General features: G+C 37.4%; 1 protein-coding gene across 2 annotated transcripts in view; it reads right to left on the bottom strand.

Annotated features, from left to right (window-relative positions):
* SYT1 (synaptotagmin 1) overlaps positions 1-14497 on the bottom strand; it is a 214092-nt gene that overhangs the window by 40221 nt on the left and 159374 nt on the right. For both annotated transcript variants that reach the window (XM_042890075.1, XM_042890076.1), the window contains exon 7: positions 8350-8467. In XM_042890075.1, coding sequence (XP_042746009.1) covers positions 8350-8467 — 118 coding nt within the window. The remainder of the gene's footprint in view (positions 1-8349; positions 8468-14497) is intronic.

Genomic DNA, 14497 nt, shown 5'->3' with positions numbered 1-14497 from the left:
AGAAACAAAAAGAATTCAAGTAGGGAATGAGCAATTGCATATTCTTCTGCAAGACAGCAAAAATGAAGCATAATAAACAATAACAGAAAAAAATCCTAATTTCATCCTGCAAGATAAAATTCACGAGCTTATGACTACAAAATGTCAGGAGATGTTCTCTCTGTATTGCCGGTTTTGCTATTGCATTGTATTACTGAAATGCATCAGTTGAGAGAAGCAGCCATCTTACTCAGCAACACTTCTATAACGCAGAAGGAATGGACTTTAGCTTAGAAACAATCATGTTGTTATAAGAGATTCCTCAGATTCCTCTTACCTTTAGCCTTGCAAAAGAGTTGTCTAGTACTTCAGCTGTCCTAAACAAACTGAGTTGTGTAGATACTTCACTCATACCCAGCCTTGTCTTCCTCTTCAATACATGTGAAAGTTTCACAGAAGTGATAAATGCATTTTGCAATAATATGCCTGAAAAGCTTGACTGTTCTTCCTTTTTTTTTTCAAGTAAGATGTAAAGAGATCTTTATCATCATATGGAAGATCCTTGTGAAGACAAAAACACTTGCTTGACTTCAACAGTTAATAAATAAATCACAACAGTGGCTAGGAATTAAACCCAGACAAATTCTACCCTCCACCACATAAGGATATCTTTAGAATTGGGAGGAACAGAGTCGGGGAAGTAGCATTTCTGATCTTCAGTTTTCCACCTTGTCAGCAGGTAATCAAAGTGCTCTACTGCCAACTCTTAAGAGAGAGGGGTGTGTGCTGGCAGGCTGGAGCAAGCCCCAGATGTTGGCTTTTCTACCTCATCAACAGGGTTATGGAATAAAAGTGGGGGATAACATTTTTGGAAAGAATCGAGATTCATCTGACTCTCCTTAGGTGCATGAAAGATGAGAATAACTGAATGCTGGCATGTCAGTATTGGTCAGCAACAAGGCTGTATTTATCTCTGTTACTCAAAAAAGGGTACTGGGAACTTTTTGGGGGGTTTGTCTCAATAGAAGAAAAGGCAGAACATGACTTCTGCCTTCTGTTAGGAAGCTCCTGGAAACTGAATTTTGGAAATGGCAATGGGAAAACTTTCTCATTTTTGTGGAAATGACATCTCATAGCTGCCAGTGGAGAGCTTCGTTCAGCAAATGTGTGAGCAGATCTGATAAACTAGCACAGATAAAGCATATACATATTTAAGGATACTGACAAAGAAGCAGAAACACTATTTTTCCTCTCTCTCTCTCTCTCTCTCTCTCCTGCACTAATGTAAACACTTTCTCTATCTTCACTGATGTATTTCCAGCACAGTGAACCAGAGGAGACATGCAGCTCTCTTCTCAGTACATAATCCCTGCCCCTATCAGTCATAATTCAGGATTGGGATCTAATCTTTGAAATGTTTCTTTCTGTTGAGATGCCAGAAACTGAGTCAGGAGGCCTATAGGAAGTAACCTCCATAAAGGCCTAGCAAAAATTAAATGTCTTTCTTGCCTGCGTGGGATTAATCAAACAAAAAAAAAGCATGTACGGTTTAAAGCAATTTATAAATATATTTTCAAAGTTGTCTCTTTTTCTTCAAAAACTTCTAGAAACTTCATCAAATTTCATTTGTGTAAAAGTGCTAATGTACTGCTCATGCTGTCATACAGACCTGCATGATTTTATATAGTCCTAAAAAGGAAACTCCTGAATCATAATTTTCTCACTTCCTGTGAACATTTAAGCACTCATCTAAACTGCATTTACAGAGATAAAGAAAGGGCATTTTCTTTTTCAGTTCATATTTTATGTTTTTTTCTTCTAATCCATTAAAGAAAGAAATAGGCTGCCATTTTCAGAGAGTAAAAATAAATTAAACTTACTTGTAAGACTAATTTCCCCAAGGATGCCCAAATCCATCTACACTATTCTTACATCTATTTTACAGCCACTCATATCGCTGTGGAATTCCTGTAGAGTCTGAAAGCTTGAAGTATTAACCATCTTATTTCCGTATAAGTAATTAACACACACATTTTCATGTCTGCTCTGAGACTGCATAAGCAAATACAAACATACTATAACCAGAAAGAAGCACACGCGCACACACACACAATGCATCATTTAGATGTGCATATTCAAATAACAGAGTAAGAAGATTCCAGTCTTTCTATTTCAAGGAATGGGGTAAGAGAATCAATAGCAGTGCTAGAAAATTCTGCCCAGTGGGTAACTGTCATCACAGCTGCATGCTGATCTCCTGTACCTTTGGTCAGGGTGAATGATTAAGGAGATACATATACAATAAGCTTTCTGTCCTTTCTCAAATGAAGAAGCTGTTCAAACACCTCCTGAACCCAGGCACTTTTGTGGCACCGCGTTTGTCCTAAGATTAGTAAGGCTTTTCAGAGCAATGCCTACAGGTTTTGTACAGCTTCAGTGATAATCAGCATAATCTCTTTTTCTTCATTTGAGACATAAAAGGCAAAAAAAAAGGTGAACAATTTGACGTTGCTTCTTTGTAGGAACTGCTGCAGTTGATGGTTCATCTAATACAATATATTATTGTGTGAAATAGCCTGTAGCAAACAATTCAGTGGAAATTGTCTACTTGCTCCAAAATGGACAATTAATTAGCACATTCTTTGTAAGAACCTGCAAAATACACTGAAATATGGGAGTTAATTTATCCGTTAATGTTTCCATTAACATGTCTTCTATGATGGAGATGTTGTAGTTTTTACTGTCTTTTGATATTGAAACTATCTTTTCAGCTCATCACTTCAGGCTATCTGATGTCAAAGGTCTGAGTTGCGATTACAAGAAACAACTCACCAAGACTTTATTTGCCCACTGAAACAGAACCGTTTAGACAAGATCCCCTGCTCTTGCTGCTGCCCAGACTTAGGGAAAATGTCACCAACAGGAACGTCGCTCTGGGTAGGAGAGAAAGAGTCTAATATGGCAGAGAATGATTTTTTTTTTTTTTGCCACTGCTGAAACCCAAAGAGGATTTACTGTGATGCTGTGCGACTGTTCTGCAAGCGTTAGAGAGATGTATTGTTGCAGCCACCTACTGCTGGAAGATCTGCCAGTCGCTGTATTCTAGTAGAGATATTGAGACACTAGATGCTATAGAAATCCCCACTGTAAGTAGACATCATAACAATGTTTGTTGGTACTGATCTCTGCTGGATTCTTTTGGATTAGACTAGCTGCAAATGCATCTGTTGTGGTGCTGTTTGTTTTTTATTTTTGTCTTTTATTAACATTCTTTTCCTCTCCCCTAATACTCAGAGAATCATGTTACAATATGGATTATAGAAATGCCATGGCACTAATAGAGTATTTCTCTTCCCATATTATTACATTTGTGTTAGATAGCTTTTAAGCTTTCTTACGTTTTAATGAAGTTATTAAAGTGAATGCTCTGCCTGCATAATTCATGAGCGTTTACTCTGTCTTCAAAGACAGCCTCTGAACAATATTTTTATTTTTCAAATCTGCTATAAGACATTCAAAGCCTTTTGAATTTGAATGCAGTATTTAAAATAAATGCATAAGTGTAGAAACCCAGCTTTATTCTGATGTAGTACCATTTGGTCCCCTGAGATGGCTCTGATTTATAATATTTCCATGACAGATATAAAGAGGAACTATGTATTTTCTATTTATTTATAGCTCATAAATATTGAGATTAGCTTTCACACATGATGGACTGGATTACAGGCTGCTTTTTCTGCTGTGGCTCTATCTGCAGCTTCCTGCCGAAGGAAGATCACATGGATCCAATCACAGCCTTTGCATTTCTTCCTAAACATTGATTTGGCATAAGTGGATACAGTTTAGGGATTTATATAATCTGTGAACTGTGCTATGACAATTCCTAAGTGCTATCTGAGACTTTTCTAATTGGGTCCTCAACTCCATCAGTAACCTCCATTTGACCTTGGGGATGGCGAGAAGCAGCAGGGCAAAGAAGATAAGGGAAGCAAAAAGCTTCCTACTAGGATACATTCGCAGTAATTAGAATGACTAAAATCTAAGCATACTAAAATAACACGTAAGACAATAATGCTGTATCTTTCCAAGTTTTTAAGAAGAAAACAACCTTGTTGAAATAAATCCCAAAAAGAGGATAAGATACGTTAAAGCTTGAAATTATTATCAGCTACTAAGAGATGACACTTTTTGGAAATAAAACTTTTTTTGTCATTAATACATAGTCACTGAACTTCGTAAGAAAATGCATTTAAGCCAAAGGGCCTGGGTAGCTAAAAAGCCATAACAACAGTCTGTTCAGGTGCCAGCACTCATTTCAGGTAATTTATTTCAAAGATTGGTTCAGTCAAAGCAGGGAAAGCTGCTGGAAATTGAGCTGAAAGCTTTTATTTTGTGTCAGGAACAAAAATGAACATAAATGCCAGCTACAGCTAAACACACTGAAATCTACAGAACTGCCTACATGAATGTGTGTTGGTATTGGGAATCCTTCTGTGTAATAAATAGCACTGTATTTATTGCACTTATCTGCTAGTCAGATGTGCTAAGGGTTTAACCAGAATCTTTTTCTTTAGAAAATAAGAAAAAAAAAACAAAACCAAACACAAGATTAAAATGACTTCAGATAAAAGCTTTATACTTATTTAAATTAGTAACTGAAATCACTACCACTGATTTAAATGAATATATCACAGGGGAGCTGCAGATAATTTCTCCTCTTTCTGGAGCAGAAGAGAATGTAAACCTGAATAATGTATCATAATTCATAGACAGCCTTTGTGAACTGAAAGGCACTGATGAGATGCATTGTGCCCTTATAGAGGAATTAGTTGGACTGTGTCTTTATGGGCTTTCTGGAGAGATTAAACTACAAGCTGGTTTTAAAATCTTCTACATCATCTAAAGGCAATTAAAAAAAACAAACACAGTGACTTGAGAGTCTAAGTTCCCTTGATTTTCAGTAAGACAGAAGCTTCTAGGTCTCTTAGACATTTGGGGTGAACTATGGCCTATAATTCCGTGTAACTCCAGTTTACCAAATTCAAATAAAAATGATCTCCTTATAGTTAACATTCCTACATTTCACCTGCCAGATGTCAGATTCATTTAAAATGCATTTGAATATAATTTAAATAATTAAAATGTGGTTTTAAAACATGCATAATTGTTTGCCAGAGGCCCTCACTAACCAGAAGTAATAATTTCCACTTGTCGTGGTGACTTGATGAGCTCAGGATGAACAGTTCCAGTGCTTAAGCCAAGGTTTGCTTTAGCCACAGCTTGATGTTGCAATTAAGTTTAAGACCTGGGAGTTGATTGCTCAGATGGGTGATCTGGATTTGTTACAAGGAGTCTAATAAAGTTGATGATTAGTTTGTTGTCTTTTATTGTCTATCTAAAGTAATTTATGCCTGGCTTTTGACTGTCCAAAATGTTGGAGATAAAAGACTTTCTCTGCAATTGTAATAACCATTCAATTGGACACACAGATTGACTAGTGGCATTACGCTATTGACAGTAGAACAAAGTAGCTAAGAAAGCTACTTCGTTTCATAATCAGTATAGGTACTTTATTAACTGTGCTCTATTTCTACACAGTACAAATAAATATGTTGAAAATCAAGCATATTTTAAAGTACGACTGACCACAGTTATGGATGCACTCCAATTTTTGATGAATTATTAAAAAGGAGTTCAAAAGACTGCTGAGCCACAGTGACTGACTTGCTCTTCGTATTGGGACAACAGATACACAATTGCTAAAGTTTTCCCCATCACTGAAGAGCAAATCAGATATTCAGTAGAAGCAGTAATGCTCAAGATGTTCAGGGCAGCAGCCAGAAGGAAACTGCAGAGCTGCCTGCTGTTTGCTGTGAATGCTTGGCAGACCTCCTGCAGAAGCCAGGGCCTTGCTCCTCCTTCATGAAATGCGGATAAACTCCACTGAAAGGCAAAAATGATGCAAGAGAAAGAGGAGCCATTTCCAATTGCCTATTTTCTGCTTTTCTAGTATCTTCTCCAAAACAAGAGAGAATAACAGAAAGGAACCTAAGCTCTAAACATGCTAACCTCAACAGTGAGAGACTTTTTGGCAATTTTTGTCAAAGTTCTAATTTATTTTTTTCCAGCTGTGACACCTACATAATTTTCCCCTCTTGCTAATGGTCTTCCTTTGGTGACAGTAAGTGCTGTTGAGCATGTAAGTAGCATTCAGACTGAGATAGCATTTGATTGTTAGCATTTTCCCACCTCCATTGCAATGCAAAACTCTCAGTTTTGCAAAACGAAAAGCAATTTTAGTGTCTAGAGAAAATAACAAAGTAGTGGGGAAAGTGTTCCCTAATTGAGATAAAATCCTGTCACCTTCACTAGCACTTAACAGTACCACACTCCGAAAGCAGGTATTATTTAGAGTGAATAATGACAACAGAATCTCAGCTGGATTTTAATAGTTACTTCTGCATAATTTATTCAAAAGATAAATTCCCTAATGAAAGATACTGGATCCATTTTAAGCCATCTGTAATTACTGCCTCAGGAATACCATACTAGCTGCTGTTTATCACTGTCAGGGACTTCTGAATTCCTACTACAACCACGGTATCCTATTGGGTTTGTTTGTCTCTGAGAGAACACAGTGTTTCAAGTGTGGTATGGCCCTACGAAGGAGAACAAAATCTGTAATTCCCCAGAAATGCATCTGTATGTCCTTTACTCTGTTTCGGTGCTTCAGCATATAGCACATTCATTTCCTCATGGTTATTTCCAACACAGTGCATTATGTTTTTCATCAGAAGTTTGTAGAAGGTTTTCAGCTCATTAGTACTTCCCTTGATCCTTTCTTATGAGTTTTGTAGCCATTATCCATCACACTTCTTTCAAATTTTGGAAAAGAATATACATGCTTTGACTCTCAGATCTCTGCTTCAGTGAAAAAGAAAAAATCACTATGAGGATGTAATTTTTCATTAGGAAACAATTAGAAAAGTGCTCAAGAATTTTAATTTGAAATCGGTTCAGTGCAAGCATTAAGGAAACAAATACTGGTGTGTTCACATTTTAGAATGGGTGTTCAAAAAGTTAGATTTGATTCAGGAACAACTACAATATTTTCATGTCTTTCTGATGTCTATTGCAGTACAGCAGAAAACTTCAGAAACAGGTAGAATAAAGGAAAAGTTTCTAGTAAGAGATCTCATCTCCTTTCACCTTGTGAAGGCCTCATGTCACTGTTCATCAAAGGTGGTAAATGAAACCTAAAGGCTTACTGTGAGCAGGCCTCTATGCCTATGTATGCTTTAGATTTACCACTTACCTTGTGCTAAGACTATGAGAAAATGAAAGCCAAACACTTTACCATTCTGTTCGTCACTTGCTACTTCACGATGAACAAGTACATCAGCTGTGTGTTAATGACAGCTGTAAAAGCGTTCAGTTCTAGAGCTGTGACAGAAGTATCCTCATTCTCAGTGGTCTGTAAAAACTGTCTTTTTAACAGAAGGTATATAAAATAAACTTTTCTTCTAAATACCTCTCCTTACGAAGCATCTTGTTATTTAATTTGATCTCAGTTAATTGGCAATTCAGTCAGTAACCTGTGTCCAAGAATTCCAGACACAGCGGAGAGCAGAAGCCTACACAGAGCTCCAGAAGGACTCAGGACACAGCCCCAGTGCCCCGAGTTGACAGCAGCCTCCCTTGGGGATGGCATATATCATCCCACTCACTGCCTGTGTGGCCTCATCATAAGATGAGGAAAGGCTGCAAGGACCATTTGTAGGTGGGAGGTACCAACCTTATTGACTCTCAGAAGAGCAGGACTGTCACTGTGACTGCTGCGGTACATATTAATGCAGAACACTCCCAGATCTGCTCAAGGGAGCAATCACATCTACGCCCTTCAAATGCAGAAACAATTATCCTAGCACCTCAACCAATAGTCAGCAGTGACCTGTGATGAGTTTGCCTATTATGTGTTATCAGTAACACTGTAGGGAAATGTTCACATTTTATGAGATTAAACAGACAATAGGAATAGTAGTCAGGGTTTGTTTTTCCTCTTGCTCGAATAGTCCATATTGATCTCCAGGTAACAGGAAAGAATGAAAGTATAGAGAGAATTATCTGACTATTTAACTTTTCACCTAGTCTTGGACTGGAATGTAATGTATAATGAAATTTCTCTTTTAAAGCTAGAATGAGTTCTGATATACTCAGTCATGCCCTAAGATTCAGAAAACACAGAATGCATTTTTCAGACAGCAAACAAGAGCCCTTACTCTCTCAACAAAGAGCTCTCCAATGGAAAATGAGTTGTTTTTCTGCCTTATGATCCTGAAAAATTCTGCAAGCAGATTTTCATGCATGTACCTGACAGACCACCGACATCCATCTTCTTCAGGTTCTTTGCCTCCAGAATGACAACAGTCAGCTTTCCGGCAGTAGGCACATAACGGAGGGAGAAGCAGATATCACCCAGCTTTTCTTGCTGTGAAAGCAAGCAAGGCATAGTGTTATTCTTTTTAAATCATTTTGAATCTTTAAAAAACATAGTTTTAAAAACCCCACGGAAAATTAACAGGATTACATTTCAAACCCCTGTTGTAAAACAGAACATTCAAATTAACAACAGATTCTATATCTGCCACAAGATACTCAGCTTGAATACTTGATAGCCTCAAGACTGTTGTAATAACTAGAGTTTGCCCGTTTGTACGGGCCCCAGTGACAAGATGTGCTGGCTGCAAAGCAAGTTACACTGCCCACCACTTCACCTCAGACAATCAGACTCCCACAGATACTGTTTGCTCTTTAATATTAACCAAGACATTATTTTTTTCCAGTTTCTAAAGGGAGTTCAAGCTTCCAAGTGATTTATGAGACTTTTAACTTCATGCAGTAAGCCACATTTTCAGCATCAATAGCAGTTAGACATAGATGTCTACCTATACAAATACAAGACATCTGCTTTTACAAGTACTTTCTACTGACAATAAAGCACATATGCAATCTTAAAAGCTTTTGTTTCAATTTGTGTAATATAAGTATCTAAGCATCTCTGTCTGCATGAGCATTTTTGAAAATCCTTACTGAACAGCAAGCATATATTCTATTTTTGTGCTCTCCTTACATTCTTCTCTCAGTAGCTCTTAAACACTAAACAAAAAAACCCCACTTTTTTGTCCAGGTTTGAGTAAATGTCTCAATAAAAAAAACAATAACAATAATAAAAAAAAACAATACATCTATCTGAAGAATGCATGTGAGATTATCAGCTATACTTCAAAGTTTATATCTACCTCCCATGCCAAAAAGGTGCAAAGGTCTGTCTGGGAAGTCTTCCTTGGGGACACAACAATCTGCTTATGCTGTTCTTGCTGAAGGACTGCAATCTCCAATCTTAAAAACTTCTCAGCATGGTGTAGTTATTGTTCCTTTTAATTTTCAAAATCTTAATGCAATACCTATAAAGTGATGGATTCTGAACCGATTATTACAAGTTGGGGATGAGACCTTGCAACTGTAAAAGATTGTTCCCTGCAAAAAACCAGCTCAATGAACACCATGGTGAGAAAACATATGGAACAAACACAAAAGTGTGTGCAATTAGGAAGTGATCAGATGGAGTAGAACAAAACAGCTCATGATGCTAAATGTATGTATCACACATTAAATACTGTCGAATACACATGCCCACATCTTGAAAACTGATCTGGTTATGGTATTCCACCGCCTCAAAAAGGGTATTGGATGACTGGGAAAGATTCCAAAAACAAAGTAGCATGAATGATGAAAGACAAGACACAGTTTCTGCATGAGGAACAATGAAATAGATTATGATTCTTCAGACTCAACTGAGGATACTGGAAGGGGTATCTCAAGACACCTTGATGTGGCTGAGGAGGGCCACAGTGATGTGATTTTCTTCAAAAGAAGAGATCCCGATGTAAAAAAAATATATGTTTTTAACTCATACCTGAAATAACCCAGAATGTCTTTCACTGCATGAACTATATTTTCATGAAAAGATTCACTATTCCTGTCTGTCTTAAGAAGCTGCTATAAATCTCAACTCATATTCTTATCCTGGAACTACGGATTTCAGCTTTGCAATCTGCTCTGAGCATGTAATGATAGGGTGATAGCAAAGCATGCTTCCACTCCTCTGACATTCAGTTTGGGAAGCACTGTTGGCTGGGCTAATGGTGAAGTTGATCTATCACTTCCAGCTTGTTCAGAATGGAAGAAATCAATTGCTTATTGATTTGTGTTATCGTGATCACAGCTCACCCAGCCACCTTGTGTTCTTTGCATTCCTGTTCCATTACATGGTAGACTTGGTTTAAATTAGCCTGGCTGATTCATTAGCCCCTGACTGACATGGGATATCTGAAAGCTCATCTTAGCCCCACCATCTCAAACACCTTTGTGCTCACGTATCAACTGACACTGAAGGGCTCTGCTCTCACTCCTACATTCACTGGGCAGTGCATTGGTTGTAGCACAGAAATGTACATTCCTCTGAAATGTACCATGCCACTGACACGATACCAAAGCATTTATTTTGAAGGAATTTCTGAATTTATGCTATGTTTTTAATTGGTCTAATTTAAGAATGTTCTTAGGAGAGTATTTAATGCATTTTTAGCCTCTTTTAAAGTAATTTTAGCTGCACAAAACATAGAAAAGAAGACAGAACCATGTAAACAGAGTTTTTCATAGATCACGAGCAAGCAAGAGAAATGACAGCAAATGATGGGCTCATTCCAGTGAATAACTTGAAGAGAAAGCACAGGCACCTGCTTAAATGTAGTAGTTTTTTTGGCTGTCACTAAAATCTGTAATAACTGCAATTCTTGATTTTTTTTTTTTTGCATTTCAACATTTTCCTTTTTGCTTTGCTGCCACATGTTTTTAGTCCTAAGCTGTGTTTTTTTTTTTTTTTTTAATATAATTTTAAAGATATTTGTCAGGCAAAGTACTGCAAGTTGCAGCATTGTAATGAAGCAACAGAAAGCAGTCACTAGAGGTGTGGTTTACAGGAGATAATTACAAACCCCTGCAGTGCTATGAGGTACAGATGAGTGCTTCTGGTATGGTGATTATCTCATGGAGGTGCCTTATTGTTATTATGAATTTCTTTCAGCCTTACGTATAAATAATTTATGTTAGTAAATTACTTTGATCTCTGATGCAAACGGTAAGTTAGTGTTAGAAACTTCCAACTGGGAGGTTCACAGGCATTAACCTATTCATGTATAATGCCTAAACACCAATCAATAGAGTCTCCATCTAAGCAACTGCATAACTTCATTCCATTTAAAGAGGGTGCAATGAAGCAGAACATAAATGACATAGCACTGATAACAGTTCTTTAGCTTAGAAAAGGCTATTTCAGGGCCTGTTGAGAAGCTGGTCTTTTTAGAGAAGATTCTGAATGTCTCCTGCTTGTCTTATGTTTCTTCTTGTATTTGTCAGTAGTCATTTTTGCCTTGACAGCACACTTTCCTAATGAGCTACTGAGAAAAATGCTATTTATGCAGATTACTCTCATCCACACTGCAGAATCTCTAACAGTGATATCTATCTTCTTAATATAAGCAATCTCCACATTTTTGTGTAAGATATTATGAGGAAGTTGATGCTCACAGCTCTCTTGGTAAAACAATACCAAGTAACAAGCCACAGCGTCATATGTTTTTTTTCCTAATTGGATCTACAACTCCAAAATAGTCAGTGGAAGGAAGGATATAAACACAGCGCAATGGGTTTCCAAATTCAATACCCAGTTCTGATTGTAGATATTTGCTGGAGAGAAACACAATAGAATGTGGTTTTCAGTGAAGACCCAAAATACAATCTCCCACTAATCAATATTCGCAATACCAAGCTAACAGGGCTCATTATACAGTTTTCATACCAATCAAAATGTTTTAAAACTCTGTGGAGAAAACAGGGACAGCACAAATGTGGATTATAAGCTAAATTAGCTCCTTTAAAATTTAGGAAACCTGGGTAAATAGTAATGACAGAACCTCTAATTGTAATTCCCACATCTGTGGGCTTTGGACAGTTTTGAGGCCATTGCTATTCTGTTGCTATAACGAGATCTCAAATCCAACGAATTCTTTGCCTTGGCAAATAAATTGTGAATGCATTTGATCACAAAGGTATCGTACTAATAACAGTAGCAGACCCCCACAGATGCAGAAATGCTTGGACTGGCCCTCACAGCAGCTGCCATAAGAGCATGTGGGGAGAGTTAGGAAATGATGACCCAATGACATCAAGCTAATTAGGCAAAGGATTGTGAAGTGAGCAAAATGGATATAAAATCCCAAGTGCAGAAATAGGCTAGAAATAGACGTGAAACAGGGAAAGCAAAAGGAGAACCGGAAAGAGAAACAAAAGCTGGAGCTGATCTGTCAGCCCATTATTACAGCACTTCTTGAGATTCTCACATGAGTATGGATGCACTCAGAGTACCATCATACCCAAAATGAATATGCAAGAGTAGGGATAAAGTGCTGAGAGTGAACAGGAAGGGCAGAATTCTTGCCAGCCTTTTCAGGCAAATGTCTGATTACAGAAACAGGTATTTCAGACTTGTGAAATGTTAACTATAAACACCATCAATACAAACTTAAGGATTTTAACAACTAAACCATTAATCGGTTGAGCAGAATAATTCCCTTGCTGTCTAAAAGGATTTCATGCCCATGAATAGAGCAGCCACACAGTTATACAGCTGGAAATAAACAGGTGCAAAATGCCTCTGGAGACAGAGAGACAGAGAAGAACTCTCTTTATGACTGCACCTACTGCACTTCTGAAGAAGATATTTTAGCATAATACAAATATGAACAGACAAGTGCCTTGCAATGTGCCTCCTCATTCAAGGGTCAGTCTTTGTTTGCAGGAATAACCCACCTGTCTTCCAAAATGGAATTGTAATATTTGTGATCAAAGATTTCTTCTGTTTGTTTTTACTCGTTATTTCAGAAATGCTTTCATGGGTTATACCCTCTTCAAATGTGCAAACTTGGCCATAAAATGAAGCTCATGTTAGTTGAGCTTCACTCTTTTGTTAAGTGTTAAGTAACTTAACACTTAATGCAAGTGTTAAGTTACAAGCCACATAGCAAGTAAATTAAGAAGCAAAACCAAGCCAAATAGGTTACAGCAGGAGATCTCAAAGAAACAGAAGGTTCCTGAGGCAAGGATCCAAAGGGCTTGCTTTGAATGCTGTTAAAAAAGGGATTAGCAGAGACAATGGTCTAAAGAAGAGATGTAAAGGAGGCTGATGCTAGGTGAACAGTGAACAGAAATAGAAGCAAAGGTCCAGGAGGTAAGTTTTAAAAGGGATTTTTAGAGCAGACAGGGAACATTCTTTCAAATGAAGTGAATTTATTAAAGGTATCAGGAGGTGGTATCTGTAGGGATACAGTCACGGTATACACTGGGAGTATGGAAGAGTCAAGAGAAACAGTTTTAATTGCATATTCCTTTCCCTACTACAGTTCTACTCTCTGACTCCTCTTTCATACAACTTTCATACAACAGCACTATTTTTACCTTTACTTATAGGGAACAAACAAGCCTTCCTTCCAATGGGAATAAAGAAAATCCTTTTTTCCCTTCCCCCCCCCCCTCTGAACAGCACTACTTGATATAGGGATTCTTCATAAATCTCTGCCTTTCTGTCTCTATCTATATATCTCGTAGTACATTGTTTTTCTGCTACATGCCCTTGTTATGTAATAGTCTCCAATACAATGATAAATCTGGCTTGAAAGCAACTTGGGTAATTATATGAACCAGTCAATGTTATTAAAAAATTAACAAGTCAGGTTCTGCCAGCTTCTCTCTTCTAGTTCTCATCAATACATTTTTAACTGTTTAGAGAAAGCACTTCCACTGCTGCTTCCAAAAAGCAGAAAAAACTGAGGAGAAAAGTAGAAAATGTAGTAGAAAATGATACTTTATGGTCAACAGTTTAAAAGCATTACAATCAGCTGCCATCTTCCCAAATGAGAAAAGCTGTGTCTAAAGGCACTTGAAATCAGATTAGCAGGAACACACCCTTTCACTTACAAATGAGAGACTATGTTACCAGATATACTGAGTTCTTAAGTAAAGAAGACAAAAAATAATTTCTTAAATAAACAAGAAAGGGAGGAATGAATAAAACCAAGCAAATACTAAAAACTAGCCTATGATGTCTGAGTGTAACTCCCAGCCTATCCACAAATGATTGCAGCTGGCTGCTCTGCTTTAACTATTGCATCTTGCTGCGTTTTGCCACTTGGCTTCTCCTCAGCTGTTGCCTGATCATATTTCTAAATGTCACTCACGTTTATGCAAGCCAGCGCGCAAAACAAAATTAATTTAACTGAATGGCACATTAATATTATTACTTTTGACAGCATGGAAAACTTATTAACTATAGCATGTCACGAGGCTAGCCCTCTAGTGAGTCGTCTAAGTACAACACTGAAAGGAAATGAGATACAGTTGA

The sequence above is a fragment of the Lagopus leucura genome, unplaced genomic scaffold (assembly GCF_019238085.1).
Source record: "Lagopus leucura isolate 7727_CA_CO unplaced genomic scaffold, USGS_WTPT01 Super-Scaffold_100159, whole genome shotgun sequence".
NCBI classification, from domain to species: Eukaryota; Metazoa; Chordata; class Aves; order Galliformes; family Phasianidae; genus Lagopus; species Lagopus leucura.
This window is presented reverse-complemented; position numbering and strand designations above follow the sequence as displayed.